At 41.1% G+C, this 26,687-nt stretch overlaps 1 protein-coding gene across 1 annotated transcript; it reads right to left on the bottom strand.

Annotated features, from left to right (window-relative positions):
* Positions 1–320: 320 nt before the first annotated feature.
* Positions 321–26,403, bottom strand: PLCD4 (phospholipase C delta 4). Its single transcript, XM_032228346.1, has 14 exons — positions 26,247–26,403; positions 24,434–24,662; positions 22,670–22,799; positions 20,232–20,463; positions 19,438–19,639; positions 15,324–15,468; positions 13,045–13,197; positions 11,571–11,735; positions 9,742–9,898; positions 6,974–7,090; positions 4,735–4,913; positions 3,182–3,317; positions 2,329–2,478; positions 321–424 (listed from the first exon to the last, which is right to left on the bottom strand). The coding sequence occupies exons 1-14, from the start codon at positions 26,401–26,403 to the stop codon at positions 321–323; spliced, it is 2,256 nt and encodes a 751-aa protein (XP_032084237.1).
* Positions 26,404–26,687: the final 284 nt, after the last annotated feature.

Genomic DNA, 26,687 nt, shown 5'->3' with positions numbered 1-26,687 from the left:
TTTGCTCTGTCGGAGTACGCTGGATTCCTTGCAAAGCGGAGGTAGATTATAAGGTGAGACCTGAGGCAATCACAATCATAAAAATAAATAGACAAACAAAATAATGCAATTGGTATTCTTTTCTTAAAAAAATAAGTATACTAATGGAAAACAATGTTTGTGTCCAAATCCCATTCTGCATAGAAGTAAGAGATGGTTGGCAGATAGGGTGATTTTAAAAAACCCACCATCTTAATTCTTGTCTCCTTCATTCACCCTCATTCTCTAAAGCAAAGGGGGCAGAGAAGGAAGAGTTGTATTGTGTAATGCAGAAATGCGATTTAATCATTCTCAGTTGCCAACTCCCCTATCTGAATGTGGACAAAGAGTGATGCTGGTGAGATCCCAGTGCCATCCTTAGAAAGAAGATGGATGTGGCGGTATCCTGTATGGGAAAAGAAGGTGCAAAAAAAAAAAGAGAGGCTTATTTTAAGCAAGACAAGGCCAATTTCTTTTTTATCTTCTCTGTCTGCAAGAGAAGCTAACTAAGAGAACATAGGACACATTGGGAGACTCAGAGCTCTTCTAACTGCATATTTTGCAACTCTTCCCATCTGCCAGCACTGAACACTTGGATTCATAAGACCAGCCCTGAATGGAATCCCATTGGTTGTTTCATTCAGAACTGCCTCCTCTTATTGGTCAACATCTTGTTAAGCTCTCTCCCTTGCTACCTCAGCCTTTAGAGATAAGAAGCAGCAGCAAAGCAAGATGCCACAGTATTTGCATACATAGTTTGCAGTTTTATTTAACACTGGATTGTCCCTTGTAAATACAATAGCCAGAAGGAAGTTCAGAAGGATGCTTATCATTAGAAATACCTTTTTTTAGTTGTTGATTCCTGCCTGAACTGGACCACATTTCGAGCTCTGATCCTTCAGATAGTTTTGAAACATTCCATGTTCCTCCATCTCCTTTATTTGACCCAAGGTGACCCTCTGGCTATGATTATCTTCTTTTAATGACCCCATAATCTCTTGTGAGGTGGAGTTTGAGCCACTGAATGGAGCTAGCAGAGTGTTTTAATGGCCAGATGCCCTTCCTGTTGCCAATGCGGAGGTTTGTTCAGTGGGCCCAGAGAGAGAGCTGTCTGCCTCTACCTAGGATTGAACTCACAGCCTCCCGATTGTGAGGCGAGAGCTCCACCTCTAGGCCACCTCACCACTCCAAAGTGCAGTGACTCTATGGGTATACATGAACAATATTAGTTTCTTATTCACAAGACAGGACACCGTGATCTTTTTTCTTCCACAAAATGATGTTGTTTGGATTTGCTACAGTAACAGACATCTATAAAAATCCCATCTAAGCAATACTTGCAAAAATTAATTGAAATAATGAGGACAAAGTAGAGTCAGGGAACTTCTGAAGTTTGATCCATCCATGTCCAGGTCTCTATATCTTTGTTTTTCTATTCTGCAAGTTACTTTTAGACATTTTTATAGTAGAAATTGAACTTGTGAAAAAAATACTCTTGAACTAAAAATGAACTTAATACATTATTGTACACACATTTTAACGAAGGCTCATTGTTGATTTGTATAATATACTGATATGCTAGTTGCTGCCAAATAAAGGATCATAGAACTTTAAATTTGAAAATGTATGATATATAGCTCATTGATGTCACCTGAAGAAAGATTCAAAGCACATTTTCTTTTCTTTTCTTTTGCTAGAGCTGGGCTTAATGGAGGACATCTAAGAAGGAGACCTAACAATTTCCCAGCAGTACAGAGAAGATTTTGACAGGAGATTCAGCCAGATGGGTCATAGCCTACTATAATTAACTTTTACTATGTTACTCTTTGAGGATGCGGTGGCTCAGTGGCTAAGATACTGAGCTTATCGATCAGAAAGGTTGGCAGTTTGGCAGTTTGAATCACTAGCGCCCCGTAACGGAGTGAGCTCCCATTACTTGACCCAGCTTTTGCCAACCTAGCAGTTAGAAAGCATGTAAAAATGCAAGTAGAAAAGTAAGAAACACCTTTGGTGAGAAGGTAACAGCGTTCTGTGCACCTTTGGCGTTTAGTCATGCTGGCCACGTGACCACAGAGACGTCTTCAGACAGTGCTTTGAAACGGAGATGAGCACCGCCCCCTAGAGTCAGGAATAACTAGCACATATGTTCGAGGGGAACCTTTACTTTTACCTTATGGAAAAAGAATATCCACTGTAGTGGCAAATGATTTCCCCCAACCCATTTGTCACAAGGGCCATTACTATTTTTATCCCCAGGACTTGGTGTGAGGTAACTCCACCTCTTGACTAGTGTAATATGGAGTCCCATACCTGCTTTGACACTGGTGAGAGGTAGTGTATACTGCCCCACAAAGTCATTCCGAGATGCCTTGTCATAATCTTCCACCACAAAACGTAGAAGGGCCAGTTCTGGGACCCACACGTAGAACCGAAAGGACTCACCCCACTGTGGGTTAAAACCTGTTTAAGAATTTTGAAATAAAGCGAAGATGCCATCACTAAATGGTATTTCAGCATCTCTTTTAACTTTCCCTTAGACCTGGCATCTCCAACCTTGGCAACTTTAAGACTTGTGGACTTCAACTCCCAGGATTCCTCAGCCAGTTTTGCTGGCTGAGGAATTCTGGGAGTTGAAGTCCACAAGTCTTAAAGTTGCCAAGGTTGGAGACCCCTGCCTTAAGACCAGTGTTTCTCAATCTCAACAACTTTAAGACGTGTGGACTTCAATTCTCAGAATCAACAACTCCACATCCTAAAATTGCTGAGACTGATTGTAAGGACTTGACTCTTCTATCCCCTCAAGAAAGCAGAATTCTTGAAACAGACAGCATTTCAAAAGGAACTTTTTTGGGAGATAGTGATAGCAAGGGGAATAGGCAGGATCTGAATTTCTTGCTCAAAATTATTAGGTTAAACATTGTAGAAACCCGTCCCCTTTGTCCAGTCCAAGGCAAATCAATCCACAGGTGTGAAGTTGTTGCGGGAACCTCAGGCTGAGAAGATGATAAGAAGTTGTTCTCAGGTGCCACTTGCTTGTGAACTGCCCAGAGTCACATTTGTGAGGTGGGCAGCTATATGAATTGAATGGAAAGAAATAAAAATAAGGAAAATGTGTAAGATCTAAAGCCCAACTTCCTTCATCTTTACAATAGGATTGGCTCACCATTATTGTCAATATATTTGGTTTCCTGCTTGGCACTGTCAGAAGGGATCCCATGAATCTCCACTCGCACGAATGGATCCACAATGGAGCCTTCTTTGCTGTTGGGAATCTTGGGCAGCTGCTGCCCACTAATGATCTGAAAGAGAAGATTGCACGATCATGAAACTCATGTCAAAGCTACAAGGCAGAACTTGCAAAGTACCAACTGCTAAAACTTGGAACCTGCTGCTCAACACAGAGAGCAACTCATCAGAAGTTCTAAAATCCCCAAGTCTTCTTTTGTCCCCAGCTGCCAGTTGGCCCTAGAAGTACCACTTCTGAATTGGCATTGATGTTACTGAGTCAGCCATTGCTCTGGCAAATGCTCCCAAAGGTCTCCACCAGTGTTTCCCTTGAGTACAGAATCTGGAGGGTCTGCTAGATCAGCGGTGCCCAATCTTTCTGGCCATGGAGCAGATTTGGAAGAAAAATTGTCTTCCACGAACCAGGAGGGCATGATTTTGTACACAACCTAGATCTTCTGCATGGGCAGATAAAGCTTCGCTCACTTGCTGCTGTGTGACCTAGGTCCTAACTGGTTATCCCAAAGGTGCTTTTCCAAGATGCAACTGGACTTTCTGGTTTTTCTTTGAAGACTTTTTTGCTACATTCCAGAAGCTTCTTCAGCTCTGACTGGTTGGTGGGGAATGGAAGGATGTATAATCTTCACCTGCATTCCAACTACTGAAGCTGTTGTGGTAGTGAAGAAATGAAAGCTACAAGACAGCACCTTAGGTGACAGAACCAATCTCAGCCCAGACCCCATATGTGCCATGCTGGACCTCTGCTTGACCTATTTTACTACCTATTTAAAATACAATGAAGGTTTCTACAGACAGAAACATGGCTGTGCCATGGGTTCACCTGTGTCCCCCATTGTGGCCAATCGTTTTTGGACCAGAATAATAATTGGAAGGGACCTTGGAGGTCTTCTAGTACAATTCCCTGCTCAAGCCGGAAACCTTATATCATTTCAGATCAATTTCTTTTCTGAGATCAGTGGAGTAGACTTTCTTTCTAGCATTTATTATCAGGAAATGTTTGACAGTCATCTACTATTAATTTTATAAAAGAAACCAATGAGCTAGGGTCAAATTGGGAATAGTTTTCTGAAATTCTAGCAAAATATGTCATTTCTCTCTCTCCCTCCTTCCCCCCCCCCCCATTTCAGGCAACATAAAATGCAGCTCTCCCTAATTTAGTTCCTTAGTTAGTTTCCTCATATGTAGACTTTCTGGTCTAAAAGAAAGGACATTCCAATAGAAATTGCCAATATACAGGGGAAATTTAAGGGGAAATGCTTTTAAAATATAATTATTGTTTTTATTGGTTGTTGTGGACTTTACTGAACCATAAAGATATAGCAACAAATATGTATAAATATAATTTTAAGAACTTGGGGATGGGTAGAACTCTATGATCATTGGCCCTGCTCAGTATAAGGAAAATACATATTTTTTTTTACCTCCCCCAAATCTTTAAAGTTAAAGTGTGGGTACAGACACGTACAGTACCTTAACCATTAAGCTCAAGGGGTTACCTTCACCCCTGCTTTGGGGGTCCTCAGGGCTGAAGGCTGTCTCTTTATCCCTCATGAAACTTGGCTTCAACACATAACCGCAGTGGCCATTTTGACTAAAAAATCCATCATACAAGTCCATCTCTGTACCAGCTGTTTGAAAATTCAGGGCCACTGAAATGAGGAAGATCAGAAGTTATTTTATTGTTTACTTTTAACCTTAGAACCTCAGACCTATCCTCCACAGAGTACTTCCAGATAAGCATCAATTGAGAGAAGAGATCAATTGAGAGAAGAGATCAATGAAAAAACAGTAGGAAGTTAGCACCCACCCACTCCTAGGAAAATGAGGTATTTTAGGAAATATTAAAAGGGCAGAATATTTCCCCTACAAAAAGGCAGAAACTCACACACATACACCCCACACACACACATTTGTCAATGGGCTAGTAAGGGCTGGGCCAGTCTATTCTACATTACAAAGATCTACCTCCTTCAGGCAGAGCCATAGTAGGAATTGTCCAAAGCCCTTTCACAACCTACAAAGTAACCCCTGCATGACCCCATGGGAGTCTGACAACCAATCAGAATTCAAAGCCCAACAGAGGGTATAAATCTATCTCCATCTCTCACCCATGTGCCTTTTTGCCTAGGATCTCAAATTATGCGGTTCTACCCACCACCATTAAACCATCTTTTCAAGCAGTCTCCATGTTTCCAGTGTCTTTCTTCCCACTTGGAACTGAATCCAGATGGACATTTCTTCCAACAATACAAATTAAGTCCCAGTCTAACATACTGACCAAGTTCACACAAAACATTAAGTCATAACGTGGCTTGCCTCTTGTGCTATGCAAATCCAGACAATTGTTATTTTATTTTATTTATTTAGTTTGTCACTCATGTACAAGGTAACAGGAATAGGAATAAACATGAATAAGAACACAGGAAATTGGTACAAATAAATTGGGACAGTTGAACAGAGATGTTAGGCACACTGGTGTGCTTATGCACACCCCTACAATTGTGGTTTCAATAAACCATGGTGCAGCAGAGAATAATTCACGTGATATGTGAAATCATCCATTGTGGTTTGTAAAATGGCTCAGTGCAAAGTGTAAACTCTGCAAAGAGGGGCTTACTCTATAAATGCTGGTTAAACAAACAACTGCTTAGAGTATGGTGTGAATTAGACTATTGTGTATAACAGTCTTGCTCAAACAAATGCCATCTATTCTGGAAATTCTGAGAATTGTCATTATAAGAAATATGAAAAATATCAGTTTGGGGAAGTACAGAACAGATCACATCTCCAATTAATGTCTACTGTAGCTGGAAAAAAAGAGCGTGAACTGACCTTATTGTTGTTTTTTCACACATTTTTTGTTTATCCTATCATCTAAGCTCGACTCCCGGATTAGCTCTTGTCTTACTCATCTATACATACAAGAGGATAAAAAGGAGGAGGAGGAGAAAGGGGGAAGGAGAGGAGGAGCAGGAGGTTCCTTTCCCATATAAAGAGCAGCACTATAAAAACTAGCCTAGCACTGTTCACTCAGGCCATAAAATGCAAAAACAAATAGTATGAAAAGAGTGAAATTTCATATACCTTCAGAAATGATATTCCTAATCTATTCAATGAATAACATAAAAGATGTAGCACAACTTTGCCTAGGGAAAAAAACCTCGTCATTTGTTTTTCAAATGAAAACTGATGGTAAAATGGTTGGAGATGTCATTTATGATTGAATAATTGTAAATAAGGATTGAAGAAACCAGACACTGGATCAGATCAAATGCCAACATCGTTCATCATCTCATGTCTGAGGAGACCAGCAGTATGAAGGACATGACACAACAGCCCACTCATTCTATTGTGCTCCATCAAATGATATTCATTTATAGAGCACATTTCACCTTGATAGTGGTAGATAACCACTAGTGGCTTCTAAAAGCCTCATGGCTTTGCTTTACCTCCTTTTTAAACTGCCTACCATGCTGATCATTTTACCATCTCTTGTAACCAAGTTTCTCATTCATTTATTGATGCTGTTTGAAGGCCACTCAGTAAGAGAATCTTCAGGACAATTTGCAGCAAGAAATAACAAAGTTAGCCCTCTTGCTCTAGGTAAAAGTGCCAAATGTGCCTTGTATTGGCTATCAAGCAACCTCACCATTACAGTACATACTCTTCCCTCCTCATCTTCTCCTTGTCCCTTTCCTCTTTTACATACCCAATTGGCACCCCACATTCCACATTGCCTGGGGGTTGAAATTGGAGGAGTCCGTCCGCAACCCACTGGGGAAGATCCGTGTCAGTTGCCAGGTATTATGGCGGACAAAGTCATTCCCTATGAGAGATAGGGCACCAATTGTTAGGAATTCAGTAAAGGCAGCGGTGATTAATTAGGTAATTAATTAAGAAGACTAGCAGGATTTTAATACTAGAAGACCCAGCATTTATCGAGAACCATGTGCTATGTATGCATGCTTTGCTAGGCCTCAGGACAAACTTTAAAAAAGAGGTCATCCCTTCTCAGAGCTTCAACATTCTACAAAGAATGTTGTAGAAAACCTTAATGTGGGTAGAATAGTTACTTCATAACGAAAGGAGGAAAATAGATATTTCTTGCATCCTTTTCAAGGCTTGATAGGTACTGTTACTTGTAAATTGCAGAATCTTCCAGTTTTAGTAAAATTCATTTTAACCGATACTATAAATCTAATTAGTGCTGAAATTACCTCATGGATGAGGTAATTGAATAACATACACATGGGGAGAGTTCTCAGTTTACATAAATTTATTATTATTATATACTTCATTAAACATGAAACTCAGCCAACTGAACATTCAAAAATGCATTACAAATATCATTGACTGATGCTAATGGTTGACACAGATTGCTGCCAGCATCCTAGGTATCAACCAAGTACCTTCTTAAAATATAGGATGTTCCGAGAACCACAGTTTTTTGCAGTTCCGCTGGTGTTATTGCAGGAAGCCGTAATTTTTTGATGGATCTTATAAAATTCTTGGACATGGTACCAAGTGCCCCGATGACAACGGGTATCACTGTTACATACTTCATCCATAGCCATGTAGATTTGATGGCCAGGTCGCAATATTTCATTATTTTTTATAGTTCTTTTTCTTCGACTCTGGCATCTCCTGGAGCAGCGATATCAATAAACTGTACACTTCGACCTTCTACAACCGTGATATCTGGTGTGTTGTGCTCCAAATGACAACCTGTCTGTATTCGGAGCCCATTGGTATGGTTAGGAGGGGGTACACCTTTTGAGCCGACCTTATGTACATTTCCTGGCAGAATACATGGGAAAATCCCATTCAGGAAAATTCTACTTAGGGTTAGGATTAGCTCTCCATGAATTTGTAGAGCAAAACGGACATTGCCATTGGATTTGGAGCCTGTTGGTATGGTTAGGAGCGGGCACACCTTTTGAGCCGGTCTTATGTACATTTCTTGTACATAGTCCTACAAGTCCCACAAGATCTTCACCTTCTCATTTTCGATAACTTTTTCTATTTTCTGGATACAGGTAAATCATGTTTTTTATATAATGACCAGTGGGTTAATTTAGCAACTCGGTCATGTCTAGTTTTGTAATCAGTTTGTATGATTTTGCTGCATTCACGTATTAAATGTGAAACAGTTTTGACTTTGTTGTTGCAAAGTCAGCAGTTTGGATTGTCAGTGAATTTTTGTATCTTCACTTTCATGGCACTAGTTTGTAGTGCTTGTCTTTGAGCAGGCAGTATTAAACCTTCTGTTTCTTTCTTTCTTTCAAGTGCTGTCAATTCAAAGCTTTGGTTTTCTATTATTATTATTATTATTATTATTATTTCATTAAACATGAAACTCAGCCAACTGAACGTTAAAAAATGCACCACAAATATCATTGACTGGTGCTAATGGTTGAAAAGGATTGCTGCAAGCTTTCTAGTTATCAACCAAGTACCGTATTTTTCGGAGTATAATATGCACCGGAGTATAAGATGCACCAAGATTTTGAAGAGGCAAATTTTTAAAAAACATTTTTGCACTCTGCAGCTTTCCCAAAAATGGCCTGTTTTTTTTGTGAAAATGGGCCCATTTTTTGTCAACAAAAGGGCATGAATAGCCTTTAGGAGGCTTATAGAGTGCTCCTGGAGGCTGGGGGGGGGGCAAAAAATGAGCAGAAAACAGTTCTTTTTGCTCATTTTTGCCCTCCCAAGGCCCAGGAGCACCCTGGAAGCCTCCTAAGGTTATGCACGACTATTTTGCAAAAGGGGCAGGATTTTAGGAGGCCAAAAATGCTGTATTCAGAGTATAAGACGCACCCAGATTTTTGCCCTCTTTTTTGAGGGAAAAGGGTGCATCTTATACACCGAAAAATACGGTACCTTCTTAAAATATATAATGTTCCGAGTAGAGCAGATTTTTGCAGTTCTGCTGGTGTTATTGCAGGAGACTGCAATTTGTTGCTGAATCTTATAATATTCTTGGATATGGTACCAAATGCCCTGATGACAATGGGTATCACTGTTGTTGTTGTTGTTGTTGTTATGACTGCATCTTGCTCACCGAGCAGTTCAAGAACATGCAGATGCAAGTAGATTAATAGGTACCATTTCGGTGGGAAGGTAACAGCCTTTCATGCACTTTTGGTGTAGAGCCATGCTGGCCACATGACCACAGAAATTGTCTTCAGACAATGCTGGCTCCCTCAGTCAAAAAACGGAGATGAGCACCATGCCCTAGATTTGGACATCACTGACAGGGAAACCTTTATTTTATTGTGTCCTTATGGCTGGCTTTGCATATTTTTATATTTTTCAATCTGATGCAAAGTTACTGGAATTGCAGCCTGACTGTATCTGCTATATTATAACAGTAGAGGAAGTTGAATGAGCAAGAATAGCATTTGGCAGAATTGTATATCCATTAATCCTTGGCCCAAACATTTTGCCTGCCCACAGATTTCAGCCCCACTTTCTCACCAGCTTCTCGGATGAGCTTGCGAGCTTTGGATTCAGTGATGGAAGACATCTCATATGACTTGTAGTGGCTGCAAGAATGTTGGAAGCTGCAGAAAGGTACACTCTTACAGTAGATAATACAATCCGAAAGTTCCTTTGAGAGGGAATGTTTACCTTTCTGTAAAAAAATATAATGTTCATCTGCAGATTATTAATAAATAATACTCCTGCCAAAAATGGGGAAAAGTACAGTATTTTTCGGAGTATGAGACACATCTTTTTCCCGCAAAAAAGAGGCTGAAAATCTGGGTGCGTCTTATACACTGAATACAGCATTTTTGGCCTCCTGAAACCCCACCCCTTCACCAAAATGGCCGTGAATTGCCTTTAGGAGGCTTCTAGAGTGCTCCTGGGGCTGGGGAGGGCGGAAATGAGCAAAAAATGGGCTGTTTTTTGCTCAATTTTGCCTCCCCCCAAGAGGCTCTATAAGCCTCCTAAAGGCTATGCATGCCCTTTTTTGACAAAAAATGGGCCCGTTTTCACAAAAAAATGGGTCATTTTTTGCTTTTTTTTTGTGGGGGCCACCCCCACCCCCCAGGAACACTCTACAAGCTTCCTAAAGGCTATTCACGGCCTCTCTTTTTTTGAAAAAAAGGACCCATTTTCGTAAAAAACAGGCCGTTTTTGGGAGGTCTGCAGAGTGCTAAAAATTTTTTTAAAAATGCCTCTTCAAAACCTTGGTGCATCTTATACTCTGAAAAATACAATATCCTTTTTTTTTGCATATAGAGCTTGACACCTTTGTAATTTAATGTGTTCAAGTTCTGGATTTTACACAACTGACCAGTCTAGCAACACACACAGACACACACAAACACATACACCAGTATGTGTATTGTATCCAAAATGGTTATTGTTAAAATATGATAATGACACTTTCCTAGAAGTCACATTTAGTCAAAAGTGGGAGAGGAGCAAAATTTTGTCATGGCAAGAAGGGAGGGATTAAACATTAATAGATAAATGAATCTACTAGAGATCATTTTGAGTTGAAATCAGCAGAAATATTGCTGTATCTAAGATTTGCCGATGAATTTAGGTGGCATGATTTTGGGAAACTTTCTGCAAGGTACAAAATAGGGATTCAGGCAGGGGTGGGATCCTACCAGTGATGGGTTCCAGATCCCGTTACAACCAGTACCCTGTGACGGGGCTGAGCGTCCACCAACGACACGCGCGCTATGCACACATCTGCACCCACCACCCTGTGATGCTCCCGCTGCTCAGTGGAGCATTGCACAGGTGCCGTACGCTGCACGTGTGTGCACAAATGGCCCGCTAGCTTAAAAGAGGTAAGAAACAAGGTTGGGTAGGTCTGTGGGCCCAATGAAAACACCATTCCAGTATGGTGGCAGCTGCTCCCAGGTGCCACCAGTATTCCCATACTGGGGCATACCGCCCAGAACGCACCATTGGATCCTACTGGTTTAAGAACTGGTTCGCTGCGTGTGCAAAACCAGTTCTTAAACCAGTAGGATCCAGTGGTGAGTTCCGGGCGGTATGCCTCAGCAGTTTAGAGAATACTTACCTTCTGGATTGCTGCTTGGGAAGGAAAACAGCTGGGGCAATCCACTCTGCCGTGCGACTCAGCTGAGAAGATAAAGGTAGGTAAAGCATAGGGGCGTGTGAGTGAGTCCAATTGCTTGTGGGAGAGAACCGGTTTGCTCCTAACTGATCTTCGGAGCTATAAGTTTGCCCAAACTGGTCCGAACCGCTAGAATCCCACCCCTGGATCCAGGTTGCATTCTCTAATTGTGAATAGTAGGCCATCTGGGAGAGTGTCCACATACCTTCTCTTTCCTCTTGTCTTCACTACGCAGGGCCTCTTCTTCTGTCTCATTTACTTCCTCCTCAATAACTTCTTCCCGTTCAGGCATCTTGTCTGGATGCTCATTCAGAGAATCTTCCAGATATCCAATCTTCTTGCCCTTTAGAATGATCTTGCCCTTCAATTCCTGCATGTGGACACATAAACGAGATTGGAACAGGAGGATAATTCTATTGCTTTTGGAAGAAGCAGCTCAGCTACGTTGCTTTGGTTATAAGACCCCAGCATTTCCACAAGAATGAGTTTTGATGGATGGCAAGATTGCTGAGTTTAGATATGTCAAAACTCACTATGACAAGCATTTTGCATTGGTGCATTCAAAGGACATTCAACTATTTCCTGGATAGTTTTGGATGCAGACTTTGCACTATTCCAGAAAAGTAGTAAATCCCTCTTAAAAAGCAACCCAAACCACAACATAGAGTACTACTTAGAGCACAGGTGTCAAACTTACAGCGTCACATTGCTGTCACGTGACATATCACAACGGTTTTTCCCTTCATAGAGCTGGGATGGGCATGGCCTTCGCATGATGCATCCAGCCTGCAGGCCACCAGTTTGACACCCCTGACTAAGAGCATGCTGGCTAGGGAATTCTGGGAATTGAAGTCTACATACATATCTGGACTTGATAAGGTTGGGAAACGTGGTTTAAAAATTCAAGAAGCATTGCTCCAGGAAGCAGCAGAGAACCACCATGCAGTCCCGTTATCACCACCAATCAATTGTTGTTCAAGCTGATGCAGATCTCCAAACTGGGGCCACCTAAGAGCCTGGAAGGGCACAGGTGGAGATCCTGGTTGGAAAGATCTGAAATTTCCTGTTGCCTGGAAAATTTCCAACAGTTCTGGAAAACAAGGTCCAGGAAGGCAATGTTCCTACAACAGCTTAGAGTTGTACAACAGCTTAAAGTTAGAGATGTGAGCCTGGTGCTATCTCAGCTGGGTCACCTGACCGTACTTCTGATTCATTTTTCAGTTAAATGCATTTTTCAGTGAAAAAATCTGTGAAATATAAGGGGGGGGGGAAACAGGATGTTTTAAAGCTGTCGAATATGAACTGGGAATGAGACAAAAAACACAGTATGTAAAACACAGTATGGTGATGTAGCAGGGAAAAGGGGGAGGCTTTAGCTGTGAATATTTGCATTGCTGGAGATGTAAGTCAAGAAAGATTCTATGTAAGCTCACTTTGTTCCTAAGTCTGACATAATTCAGGGCATTTCTATTTCTTCTTCCTCTCTTGGTTTTTGTACCATCTAGCCTGATGAAGAATTCTGAAAACTTCAATAACTCCTATGTTATTTTTTGGCATTTTAGTTGCTCAATATCCACCTGCTTATTTATGAATTTGAAAACATCTTCTACACTTGAATTTAGTGAAGGGCAGCCTGGATAATCATTAGATGAAAGTTCTTAATTACTCTATGTTCTTACTTCAGGTGAAGGCAATTGCACAGGAACAAGGTCATCAATGGTGTTGATGAGGAGTCGTTCTCCCAGTATGCCTTTCAGCAGTTGTGCCATGATGTCTTGTTGTTCTATGCTGCAGTGATTCTCGATAGATAGAATGATGGGGTAATCAGAAACCTGGTTAAAGGGTTAAAGCATTTTGGATAAAAATATGGTGGATTATGCAAAATATTCTTAAAAAGAGGATAAAGTTTACCCCTCAGTTATTCCTGTTAGGTATAACTACTGACTGTACTGTTATAGAGACTAACTAGATTTTGTACTTAATAACGGCAGCAAGATTGTTGGTGGCGCAATACTGGAAGAAGGAAGATTTGCCTACTATTCAAGAATGGACATTAAAAGTAACAAACTTAGCAGAGATGGCTAAAATATCAGCATATCTTAAGGACCACTCAGATGGGAAATATAAACTGGAGTGGAGACGATGGATTGACTATATTCAAAATAAATATGGGACTAAGAAATTCCAGATAGTTTATGACTGAAAAAGCGAGGAACGATATAATCTGTTTAGAGTTAGCCTAACAAAAGAGGAGTTAAAGCTCAAATGAAAGGTGATATTAACTTTCTTTAAGTTTATTTTAGAATATTTTTGTTAAAGATTTATACCGTGTATTTGTTCTGGGAAGTCGGGGGGGAAGGTTGGGGGGGTTGGGTTCAGGTGGGGAGGGTGGGAGAGGGGAGGTAAATATTTGTAAAAGCTTTTTTTCAAATTTTCAATTAAAAAAAAGAAACCTGGATAAATAAGACAATGATGGCTAGGTGTTTGGGAGATTAAAATTGAAGCAGGGCAACCAAAAGAGGACAATAGAGTTATTGTAAGGATCCCTGGAAACTGATAAATATCGTTTTTACTCAGGAAATTTGAAGATAGATGAATTTCTTGAAGATCCTTGGGATTGTGGAATATTATTGCAACAAAGTTACAAAATTACAATCAATTGTAACCAGGGATATGTGGTGAACTCTAGCTTAGATATTCACAGACAGGTCAAGAAAAGCCGAATAACAAAATGTCCATTGTGATGTCTAAACTCAAACTCCATCCCATACGTATTTGTGTAAGGACATTGCACAAATGACAGCGCCTTGAAGCGGATCCGGAGACTAATGGGTAACCAGAATTGGGGGGGGGGGCTTTGTAATGATGGCTCTCTAAATCTAGATGGTAATTTAAAGAGGAAGTTTTTAAAACCTGGTGGGGCTCCTCTATTTTCACCAGCTTCACATGACATAATCACATCACTATATTTCTAAAATAGAAGAGAATATATATAGTTTAGGACTGAATTGTGGAGTTCCTAGGGCTCTCTGAGTTTGATTGTTTGCTTGCGGACTTTTCATTACCTGATTAGGTAAGATCTTCAATGCTACTAAAGATAAAACTAAAGATGTTATCTAGAGGGTGATGAAATGTCTGCAAGCAAACAACCAAGCTCAAAGAGTTTCTTCTGACTGTACATCAAATTGGATGCCAGTTTGCTGAAATGTGTGGTACCAAATGCATACAGTATGTTTTCAATTACTGTTCATGTTTAAAATTAACCCTTTGGGGGTTTTGTCCCTTTTTGAATAATTTTAATATTTGTTTGTTCTAAGATGGGAAACTACAGTATAATATCTGTCCATCAAATTCAATCTGGCAGGGTTGGTGTGCTCTTCTGATTAAACAATGCCATCTATCAGAATCCCAGAACCACACCTTTGTAGCAATGCCTGCCTTCTGGAATGAGATTTTCCCCAAGATCCAGATGGTTCCCATCCTGCTGAACTTTATCATATTTATTTATTTGTGAGCTACCCGCATTCATTGAGAGTTGGGCAGCATACAAATATTCCTATTCTTCTTCTTCTTCTTCTTCTTCTTCTTCTTCTTCTTCTTCTTCTTCTTCTTCTTCTTCTTCTTCTTCTTCTTCTTCTCCTCCTCCTCCTCCTCCTCCTCCTCCTCCTCCTCCTCCTCCTCCTCCTCCTCCTCATGGTAAACAATTGGCCATTGTTAGTTGTTTTTGAAGGCATTCTGAGTTACAATAAGAGAGAGATGGACTAGATCCCCAAGGCTACTTAAACACTTGTTCAAAAAGAGCTGAGCCCAGAATATACCTTGCAAGACGACATTGTTCTATGCTATATTAAACTCCTTCTGCTCAAGCCTAACAAATCCATACTTTTATCATTACCCCCTTCCCACCTACAGAGTTCAGCCCTACAGGGATTCCTTGTGGTAGAAGCATGCAACTTACCCAGAAGGCATATTTCTCAAGAGTTGTCACAACATCACGGAACGGGATCTTAGAAGTGAATGTATAGCCATGATAGACAATTGGTTCTCCATTTGATCCATCCCAACAATCAACTTCTAAACACCGGCAGCCCTGTTTGAGAGCCCTACAAGGAGGAGAAAGCAACTCATTGGCCCTTCACCCCTGAGACCCAGGATGCAGTGTTGGAGGTTTCCTCAGCTGCTACCTGACTGAAGAATGAACATGGAGAAAATATATACATATACATATGCATATGCATATGCACATGCACACGCACCCACGCACACACACAGACATATATATGCATACACACATATACGTACACACACACACACACACACACACATATAGGTCTTAGTGTATTCGGGTCTTTTCCCATGTAAGATTGAGAGTATCTTGGCGACGTTTCAACGAGGTCCCACTTGCCATGTTCAGGCTGGTGCCTTCAGCTTCATGCTTGTGCGAGCAAAGCGTGATCAGAGTTGCCATCTTTCTATAAATATTGGTGTTTGTGTGTAGAGTGCTGGCTTTGTTGCTGTAGGCGGATTGGTTGGCTGTGTTGTAACATCTTGATTAGTTGATGGAGTTGATGTTTGCAGATTAGTCGGCTGTTTCGTAACATCCTGTGTGGCTGAGGTACTGGCTCTGTGCCTATTGTTCTTTTGTGTTGTAATGACCTGGGTAATGACTGGCTGTGTGATGGCATCCTGAGCTCTATTGTAGTGATATCCTGAGTCCTGTGCTGCAACCTCCTGGGGGATTGGCTGCATTGTAACATCCTGAGCCTTTGCGTTGTAACCTCCTGAGTTCTGTGATGTAATGTCTTGAGCGGATAGCTAAGGTGTAACATCCCGGGCTTTGGTTTGGCTCCAAGTTTGCGGTCTGGCCATGTGTTCATGGAGTGTGTCAGTTTGCTTTGTGTGGGGGTCAAAGGGAGGTGCAAGTTGGTGATGCCGCCGTAGTTTGGCTTCTGGATGGTGGTTGCATTTGGTCTATGGGATGGGTTTGGGTTTGAGTCTGGTGAGGGTGATTGGTGGTGGCGTCCTGTGTTGTTCTGGATCCGGTGTCGGTTTTCGTGGCTGGGACTCGTTTGTTGACTAGGGCTAGTTTCCAGATGTCTGGTAGGCAGGAAGTATCGTCACGTTTATTCATGTTGTGGGGATGTTTCTCTATTTCGATGGCTTCCATAATTATTCTCTTGTTGAAATGTTCAGTTTTGGAGATTAATTTGGTTCCTTCAAAATCAATTTCATGTCCTGTTTGCTTTAAGGTGCTGGAAAAGGGAGGAAGTTTTTTCTTCTTTTCTGACTGCGTTCTTGTGTTCTGCAATGTGTGCATTTATTCTCCTATTAGTTTGTCCAAAGTATGCGGCTGGGCAGATTTTGCGTGGTATTTCATAGACTCCTTGGTTTTCTAGCTGGATCTTGTCTTTGGGGTTTCTTAAGATGTTGGCTAGAAAATCTACAACCCAGCGACCTACTCGTGAGACCCGAATACACCAAGTCCTGCATACCTGTACCCATAAAAATCTACGAAAACAACTATAACTATATCTAGCACCTTCCCTATTCTACAGGCAGCCGATGGAATGGCATGGCAGAACTGCCCCTCAAAATACTGAGAAAATGTCAATCAAAGTGTCAATCAAAAAAATTAACTGCTTCTATCAGATGCCTGTGGGGGGAGATTATCTTAATTGTTCCACCTTTTCAAGGGTCTGAGAAATTTAGTAATGTTCAGCTTGATTAGAAAGTGTTCAAGTAATGCAGATGAATGATTATTTCTGTTGTTCTGATACAATACAATACAATAGCATAGCTGGAAGGGACCTTGGAGGTTTTCTAGCCCAACCCCCTGCCTAGGCAGGAAACCTTATACCATTTCAGACAAATGGCTATCCAACATCTTCTTAAAGACTTCCAGTGTTCACAACTTCTGGAGGCAAGCTGTTCCACCTATTTATTGTTCTAACTGTCAGAAAATTTCTCCTCAGTTCTAAGTTGCTTCTTTCCTTGATGGGTTTCCACCCATTGCTTCTTGTTCTACACTCAGGTGCCTTGGAGAATAGTTTGACTCCCTCTTCTTTGTGGCAACCCCTGAGATATTGGAACATTGCTATCATGTCTCCCCTAGTCCTTCTTTTCATTAAAGTAGACATATCCAGTTCCTGCAACCGTTTTTCATATGTTTTAGTCTCCAGTCCCCTAATCATCTTTGTTGCTCTTCTCTGCACTCTTTCTAGAGTCTCCACATCTTTTCTACATCGTGGTGACCAAAACTGAATGCAGTATTCCAAGTGTGGCCTTACCAAGGCATTATAAAGTGGTATGAACATTTCACGTGATCTTGAGTCTATCCCTCTGTTTATGTAGCCTAGAACTGTGTTGGCTTTTTTGGAAGCTGCTGCACACTGCTGGCTCATATTTAAATGGTTGTCCACTAGGACTCCAAGATCCCTCTCACAGTTACTACTGTTGAGCAAGGTACCACCTATACTGTACCTGTGCATTTTGTTTTTCTTGCCTAAATGTAGAACCTTACTCTACTGATGTTGCACCATTGGGTCTGAACAGTGGTGGGATTTAAATAATTTAACAACCTCTCTGCCCTAATAACCAGCTAGGTAGGCGTGGCTCAGTGGTCATGTGACTCTGTGGGCCAATTCTATATCACTCAAGTCGATGGGTGCTTCGCCTTAGCTATTACAATATAATAAGGAAAGGCAGTTTCTGTAAGCAGGGCAATAAAGATTAGGCTAGAAACAATACCAGAATGTTTCTTCCTGCCTTCCTTACAAGATTAGCCCTGTAAAGTGGAAAAAACAAAATAAGATTTCTTCCATTTTTCCAAACTGCTTAGAAAGTTAACAACTGGTTCTCCTGAATTGGTGCAAACTGGCTGAATCCCACTACTAGGTCTGAACCAAATTCTAGATCTAACACATGACTGCCCTTACCAGAGCCAAGATAACTTGGGATTAGTCCATGGTTGTATTGGAGATCAAGGAATCCTGAGCACCACTGATTCCCATACCCAGAATATGGAAGCAAGAGTCCTCCAGTGCTATAATCCTAGAGGACTCCACCACAATTCACAATAAGATCTAGAAACCTAGGAAGGACTATTTCTATTTTTTGTGTGGGTTCAAAGATCGGTGGATAGCACTTAACTTGGCTTTAAGGAAGAGCCATAAAGTTAATTATAAAGATAGTTGGGGATATCAGTCAAGAAGTTATAATGAGTTGAAAAAGAGCTTGAAAAATCAGGAAATGGTAACAGTACAATGAGGAGTGAAATCTGTTAGCCTTTTAGGATTTAACCTAAAATCAGTAGAAAGAAAAGATAAGTTTATACATGGAATCAAAGGCCTGTAAAAAGTCTGATACAGTTCTGCTCAGCCTCCATTTGAAAACTCTGTTTTTATTCTTCACATGGTATGTTTTGCATTTTACTAGCCATTTCTACTGTTCTCTACTGTTTATTTGGTTTATTTCTTTCTTAAGAAAAAGGAAAGCAATTAACATAATCACAACAAGGATTGATGGACCAGTAATTTCGGATTCAGTTTAGGATTTTAATACACTGATGGCATTCTGATGTGCTTGCTGCATTATTAACAGATAATCCTTGACTTACTATCATTTGTTTAGTGACCATTTGAAGTTAAAACTGCACTGGAAAAAAAAGACTTATGACCGTATTTCACACTTACACCACTGTAGCACCTCCATAGTCACATGATCAAAATTTGGATGCTTGGCAATTGGTTCATATTAATGATGATTGCATTATCCCTGGATCATGTAATCGCCTTTTATGACTGTCTAATGAGCAAAATCAATGGAGAAGCCAGATTCACTTAACAACTATGTTACTAACTTAATAACCCCAGAGATTCACTTAGCAACTGCAGCAAGGAAGGCCGTGAAATGGGATAAAATTCACTTAACAAAGGTGTCACTTAGCAATGGGCTCCATTGTGTTCATAAGTCAAGGACTACTTGTACTTATTAATAAGATAAAGATTTTTGGTTCTGTCACTGAAAGAACTATTGATGCAGCTGCTTTCTCATCTCTCCTTTCATTTTGATACCTGATGTATCCTTCAACACTGCTTTGTCCTCGCAGCTGGTCTTCAATCAGATATGTGTTGTGAGAGGAAGAGATGAAATAATGGCAGAGAGGTTGAGACATATCCTGGAAGATCTTCCTGTGCTCAGGGTTGAAGATTGAGCCATCTGGTGAGCAGAGATATGTGAGGAATCCATCTGGGCTCAGGATATGCCGAGCTTTGCCTATCGGAAGAAAAGGTTGGTGAGGAGGAACTGAAATGGATAGGCTTTTCGAAACAAAAGCCCTGCTAAGGGACAGGCACTGAACTAAATAAAGACTACGAAGCAGGAGCCTTTGATCAGTCAGGAAAGAGCAGGTCTTAGAAGTCTCAGACAATGGAATCATGTAACTATTACAAAACAGCAACGCTGGTTTGGGGGAATTCTGCTAACACTAAAAAGTCACACCCTGGATCAGTGGTGGGTTCCTACTGGTTCGGCCAAACTGGTAATAGTTTGGCAGCCTGGATTGCTGGAACTGGCAGTGACCCAGGCCTGCCAGGCCCCCGAACTGGTTCTCCGGGCAGCTTCTACAGTGCCACCATCTTGTTTTTTGCTTCTGCGCATGTGCAGAACAATTTTTATTGTACTGCACATGTGCGTGCAGCATGCATCAAGCTTACCCATGCGGCGCGCCTACAAGCAAACTGGCAGTAGTGACTGCCAGAACCCACTCCTGCTTTGGATCATTGAGCACTTCAGCGACAACTTGTCCCAATTCTGGATGTTGAGTTACAAACCCATCAAGTCTCCTTTTGTTCCCCCACCAACTCACCAGTCTCAGATGGTTCGTATCTGTCAATCAGTTCCATTGCAAGCTCATCAGTGCCATCAACCTCCATCTGCTCCTGTTGCAAGAAGTCCACAAATTCCAACAGGGTCAGCTTCTTCCCATCTTCAGAGTACTCCTGGAAAATCTCAAGCACCTCATCGCGCTGAGTTAATGCTTTGTAGAACAGCACAAATTCCTCTCCCTCCAGCGACCCTGTTTCTGATTTGTCAGCCATCTGTAAGAAATGGAGGACTCTGACCAACAGTTTCCTTGTGCAGGAAGTACAACAAAACAATCAAACTGAGGGAAACAAGGCCTCCTGCCCACTGAGGGAGCCAATGGAATTAAGGGCCTTTCTCCACTTGGATTTAAGAGCAAACATGTCCTAGCAATGTCTTTTTTTTCTGCTAGTTTCCATAATGTTGCTTTCATCTCATCTTGAATCCATGAGTGAAACAAATTTCAACTACCCATATTGATATTAAACTAATGTTTTCCTTCATCTCCTTAAAGACTGAATCATTCTGTGTGTATATGTGATGATTCCTGAGACTAGGAAAACTGGACTTGAACAAGTACATATTTTGTAACAAAAAAAGAAGATTATTTTCCAGGATACACACATACACACATACACACACATACATACATACACACAGAAATATACTGTGTGGGTAAGAAACCCCAACACTCCTTGGTGTATGTGTTCTGTTAAGATACAGCCTGTTGTGCCTTAAAATGGCTTCTACTGTACTGCCGTAAAATGGATTCTACTGTACAGCGCAGTGGAGTTGCCATGATAACAGCTTCACAAGGGGGGGGTCCCCTCTGGTAAGGGGGGAAATCCAACACTACGTTTCATCCGAACATTTTCCCCTTATAAATAAATACCCAGGCAGCATTGGGTTATCAGTTAGTATATTATAAGATAGGCAAAGTCTAGCACATAACTAATGAGTGGTTACCAGACACTGAATCAAAAATTATATGGCCGTGTGTGAGTTTGCACGCATGTGCCAATGAATAAAATAAATGATCTGAAATAATCAATCTTGCAAAACAGAGCACACTGAGTACATCCTTAATGTTCTGTCTACTTCCCAGAGTTCTCTCATGATCAGTGGATCACGAGATTCTGAAGTGCCACTGGGTTCACATCGCCAACAATTCTGATTCTCTCCAAAGAAAGCTTGTGTACCATTTATTAGGATTTGGAGGGAAATCCAATGGTTGGTAGTGATTTGAGGCAATACAAAGGAGACTAGGAATTGGCAATGGGAAGACCAATTTCATCTATTTTTTATTAATGCAAGGATGGCTGCAGAGTAGTTCAATTTCAGCAATAGAGGAAGGCCCATACCGCAGTTGCTATTACATGAATGGTGTGTTGTAGTGTTTGGCATGAGCCTCATCTAAGGAGCTTGCATTTACTTTAAGCAGACAAGATAAGAAAATAGAGGCTGTTTAATTATTGGTTAACCCTTTTATCACTCAATTTTACAATTGAGTATAGTATTCTAAAAGTGCCAGGCCACAAATCCTACTACTTTCATCCATCATGCTGACTGAGGAAGAGAAGATTAAACTGATGACTAACGGCATCAGGTTGGTCTGTGTAATGTATTCCAGAAAACAAAGCATTTAGATTGGCAAGGAGCCACAACTAAATGGATATTCCATTAGGGTATAAATAGAGTCATTGAAAACAAATCGAACAACCAAGTCTGAAGATAAACATGTTCTGACCTAGGCTTCCCAAGAGTATGGCTTCCCGACAAAAAAATATTTTACTGTGAATTCTGCTCATTCACATCCAACAAAGTCTTTCAAGGGAGGATTACAGTCAGAGACCTTTTCTGGCTTGGAGAGCTGACAAGCCGATATCTGCAAAACTTGGCAAGGAGTCTCAGAGAGTCATGAACCAATTAAGCAAACTAATTGTCTTCTGCAAACTCCACTCCCCTTTTGCTCCTCTTATTTCCTCTGGGAGGGCCATTCATTGGTTACCTCTGGCCTTACTCCCAAGTCTTTAGCTGTTCCTTTGTCTGGCCACTCTGCGCATACTCACACTGGGAATAGGCTCCAGCTGTTCATCTGCCTCACTGATGTCTGACTCCGAAGACAGCTAATAACTGGCATAAGGCTCTAGCTCCCTCTCTGCCTCCGACACAGAGCCCCTATCAGAGCCTTCCCCAGACTCCAGGACTGGCTCATATTCCTCCCCAACCTCCTCACTGTCCAAATCTGCTGCCAGCTCCACTGGCAGGCCACAACAAAACATTATATGCAGAGACCAAGAGGGGCTAGAAGTATATCTGTACTCTCATCAGTGGATGATGGTGGCAATGTGACTTTGTGTTGCCACCTTATGAACCAGCAAAGGAATCGCTTTTATGCACCCTAGTTCCACCTGTTCTCCCCTTTGGCTCCTACAGTTGTACCTGGAAGAGCTGGAAGGCATGGTCTTCATTCATATTCACATTCATCATCCTGAGCAAGTGCTGGACCTCTTTGAAGTTCATCCGCCCATCGTTGTCTTTATCAGCTTTTAAAAACCAGTCACAGATCCATGTCCATCTCCGCAGCCAGATTAAGGAAAACAGACTCAGCATTTTGGACAAAAATATGGTGGATTATGCAAAATATTCTTAAAAAGAGGATAAAGTTTACTTCTCAGTTATTCCTGTTAGGTATAATTACAGATTGTACAGTTATAGAGACTAATTTGATTTTGAATCTTACAACGGCAGCAAGACTGTTGGTGGCGCAATACTGGAAGAAGGAAGATTTGAATGTCAAGAATGGACATTAAAAGTAACAAACTTAGCAGAGATGGCTAAAATATCAGCATATTTTAAGGACCACTCAGATGAGAAATATAAACTGGAGTGGAGAAGATGGATTGACTATATTCAAAATAAATACGGGACTAAGAAATTCCAGATAGCTTATGAGTGAATGAGCAAGGAATGATACAACTTGCTTAAAGTTAGCTTTAGAAAAGGGGAGTTAAAGTACAAGTGAGGGATGATGTTAAAGTCTGTTAGCTTATTTTAGAATATGGATGTTAATGTTTATACCCTGTATTTGCTCTGGGAGGTTGGGGGTGGGTGGGGGGGAGTTGGATTTGGGGGGGAGGGGAGGTATATATTTGTAAAACTTTTTGAAAAACTTTCAATTAAAAAAAAGAAAACAGATTCATAGGATCGGGGCAGACAAACAATGTGTCAACCTGCAAAACAACTTCAGCTGAAGGCATTTTTTCCCTTGCTTACTTCTGTTTCCTTTCTTGGTTGCCATTCACAGGGGGAGGGATGGGGGAATTTAGGAATGTGGGGCCTCGGCTGTTAGTCAAAACACCTACCAGCCGGTGTGTGAACCAAGGTCACCTGTTGGAGCTGAGCAAGAAACTGTGGCTGACTTGATTGGCCCATGAGACCTAAAAGACACAGGGGGATGGGTGGAAAAATTCTCTTCTTTTAAATATCCCCAAGCACCTTTCTACGTGCTGATACGATGTACTCAATAAAGCGTTTCCTGAACCTGAACAAAGTCTCAGAGTCCTGATTTCCCTGAGTTTATTACTCGGAATGATGACACAACCAGTGGTGGGTTCCTACTGGTTTGGACCGGTTCAGCCGAAACGGTAGTGGTTTGGTGGCCTGGGTCATTGGAACCGGCAGCAACCCAGGCCTGCCACCCCTTCCCCTCCGAACTGGTTCTCCTGGCCATCTGGTATTTTGTTTCAATTTTTATTGTACTGTGCATGCATGCACAGCACGGATCAAGCCCCCCGCGTTGCACACCCACAAGCAAGGTGGCAGTAGTGGCTGCCAGAACCCAACCCTGGACACAACGTATATTTTTGTCAAAACAAAACACACTGGAGATGAGCACACGCCAACACCTTGTTAGTTCAGGACAGATCGTAATGGAAGTGATCTGGAACTGCAATGGAAGAGAAAACTCTTTTGGCTGTTTGTTTCTTACATTTTATAAAGGGAGGAAAGTATTACATTTTTCACTAAGTCTTATATTTTTAATTAATGGTTAAAATAACAAGAAGAAATAAAGACATTTCCTTTAGATTGTCATTCTGGAACAAACATAGACGTGTCAGTGTGTCTCCAATATTACACTCAAGCTGAGCTTCCTTTTCCCCCTTTTGTCCAAAAAGGATGGCAGGTAATTAAAAGTAAGGATATTGATCAAGCCTCTCTTTCTGATCCATGTTAATGACCGTCTCTATGAGGCGCCTCAAACCTTGGATCCAGCACTGAGCCTCCTCGGCTGAACTGGCAATGAGGTCTTGATTGCTTCGCCGCCCATGGAAGACAACAGTGAAGCAGCACTCAGCTGGGAACTCCTCAGCCAGACTTCGCAGCACCTCTGATTGATGACCTTCACGGATTGTCTCCACATCACTGACAGAAACTTGGGAGAAGAATAGCCAGAAAAGATAAGCCTTTACATAGAGAGTTATGCTTAAATTATAAAAGTGTTCCTTGCTTCTCTGTCTGGACTGAACATCAACACAAACAGAGGAATCTAAGTGATTGGTTTTTTAAAAAAAAAAATAGAGCCAAGAAAATAAAGAATATGATTAAAAATATATCCAGCGTAATCCCAGAACAGGATTCTCATTATTAATTGAAGAGAAGCTGACTGCACTCAGGATGCCACGTATTCAGCAGCAGCACAACAAGCAGAAAAATGCCAATGAGGCACTCAATGCCTCTATGGGAGATACAGCAACATGCAGTAAAAATATCCTTAGTTGGCAGTTTGATACAATATATTTTATGCCTGAATTTATTCTGTTCAACATTCTTCTATTAATTTGGTATCCCCTAGATAAGATCAGGAGACGTGGTGGCTCAGTGGCTAAGATGCTGAGCTTCTCAATCAGAAAGGTTGGCAGTTCAGCGGTTCAAATCCCTAGTGCCGCGTAAGGAAGTGAGCCCTCGTTACTTGTCCCAGTTTCTGCCAATCTAGTCATTTGAAAGCATGTAAAAATGCAAGTAGAAAAATAGGGACCACCTTTGGTGGGAAGGTAACAGCACTCTGTGCGCCTTTGGCATTTAGTCATGGCAGCCACATGACAACGAAGACATCTTTGGAGAGTGCACCGCCCCTCGAGTCAGGAATGACTAACACATATGTTGAAGGGAAGCCTTTACCTTTACTTTAGATGAGATCAATTGCATAATATCCGAAGTAGCAATGGTAATTCCACCACATAGACAATCATGAGGATGGGCTATACCTACATCCCAAACTCCTGTTTTCTCAAAGATTTAAACAAAGCTTACAAAATTTATTCTAGAAAATGTCATGCACATGAGAAATTGTGAGGCTTGAGAGCACACATACGCATCTACATTCTCCATAACGTTATGCAAAACTTTATCTTCTCTGAAGCTGTACAAACCAATACTTATAACAGCTTTAGTTGTCTTTCTGCACTTATTATGAGATCTGAATCCTTCTCAGAATTGGTAGTCACAAACATTTTTAAATAAATATTTTTATTGTACATTTTTCTTTATAATACATCACATTTTCAGTTTTGCGAGGGCAGTGTATTGGTTGTATCCAGTCCTTTTTGAGTATACATAGTTTTATACACCCTGATTATAACCAATATTCTCTTAATCATACATTTATAGTCTCTTTTAAATACATAATGTTCTACGTCATAGTTATAGGCATTATCTTCATAATTGTACTATAACATTCTATATATTAATCTCTTTCCTTTCCCCTCGCTACTTCCTTCTCCTTCCTTTTCTGCTTCTCCTCTCCCCTCTTCGCTCTCTCCTTCTCCACTTCCCTCTCCTTCCTCCCTTCTACTCCTCTCCTCTCGTCATTTTTTATATAGCTTTGTGGGTAAATTTGTGCAAGATTTCCCAAATTTTTCTATTCTGCACTTACACTATTTGAAAGCCCAACCTCAAAGGCAATGTTACGGAGAATCAGCCCTCTTGCAAATAATATGGTGCAGGTAATCAAACTCACAGGCTGATTTGGCTTTGCCAGACATCTTAGATTTGTACCAGACTGTCATGCAGTCCTGCTGCAACATGAAGAATCGTTGTTTCTTCCAATTCTTGGATTTCACCTTGCGCATCATTGTTCCTTGTTGCATTTGAATAAGATTGTCATCCAGTGGCATACCTGAGAAGAGGATCGGACATTTCAAGTCAGGGTTTGTATTAGTTTTAGTACAGCAACAACTATATGCAATTAAATGCAAATGTTAGGCACTCTGGTCAACATTTGTGCTTCAATACAATACAATACAATACAATACAATACAATACAATACAATACAATACAATAGCAGAGTTGGAAGGGACCTTGGAGGTCTTCTAGTCCAATCCCCTGCCTAGGCAGGAAACCTTATACCGTTTCAGACAAATGGCTATCCAACATCTTCTTAAAGGCTTCCAGTGTTGG

Source organism: Thamnophis elegans, chromosome 1 (genome assembly GCF_009769535.1).
Source record: "Thamnophis elegans isolate rThaEle1 chromosome 1, rThaEle1.pri, whole genome shotgun sequence".
Taxonomy (NCBI): Eukaryota; Metazoa; Chordata; class Lepidosauria; order Squamata; family Colubridae; genus Thamnophis; species Thamnophis elegans.
This window is presented reverse-complemented; position numbering and strand designations above follow the sequence as displayed.

Excerpts from the sequence above, each read along its gene's own strand:
- PLCD4 (XM_032228346.1), bottom strand. The coding sequence starts at position 26,403 with ATGCCACTGGATGACAATCTTATTCAAATGCAACAAGGAACAATGATG. Across the intron at positions 22,800-24,433 it reads CAGAAAGAGAGGCTTGATCA|ATGGATCTGTGACTGGTTTT; the intron begins ATATCCTTACTT and ends GCGGAGATGGAC. Across the intron at positions 20,464-22,669 it reads ATGCCTTCCAGCTCTTCCAG|ATGGCTGACAAATCAGAAAC; the intron begins GTACAACTGTAG and ends CATTTCTTACAG.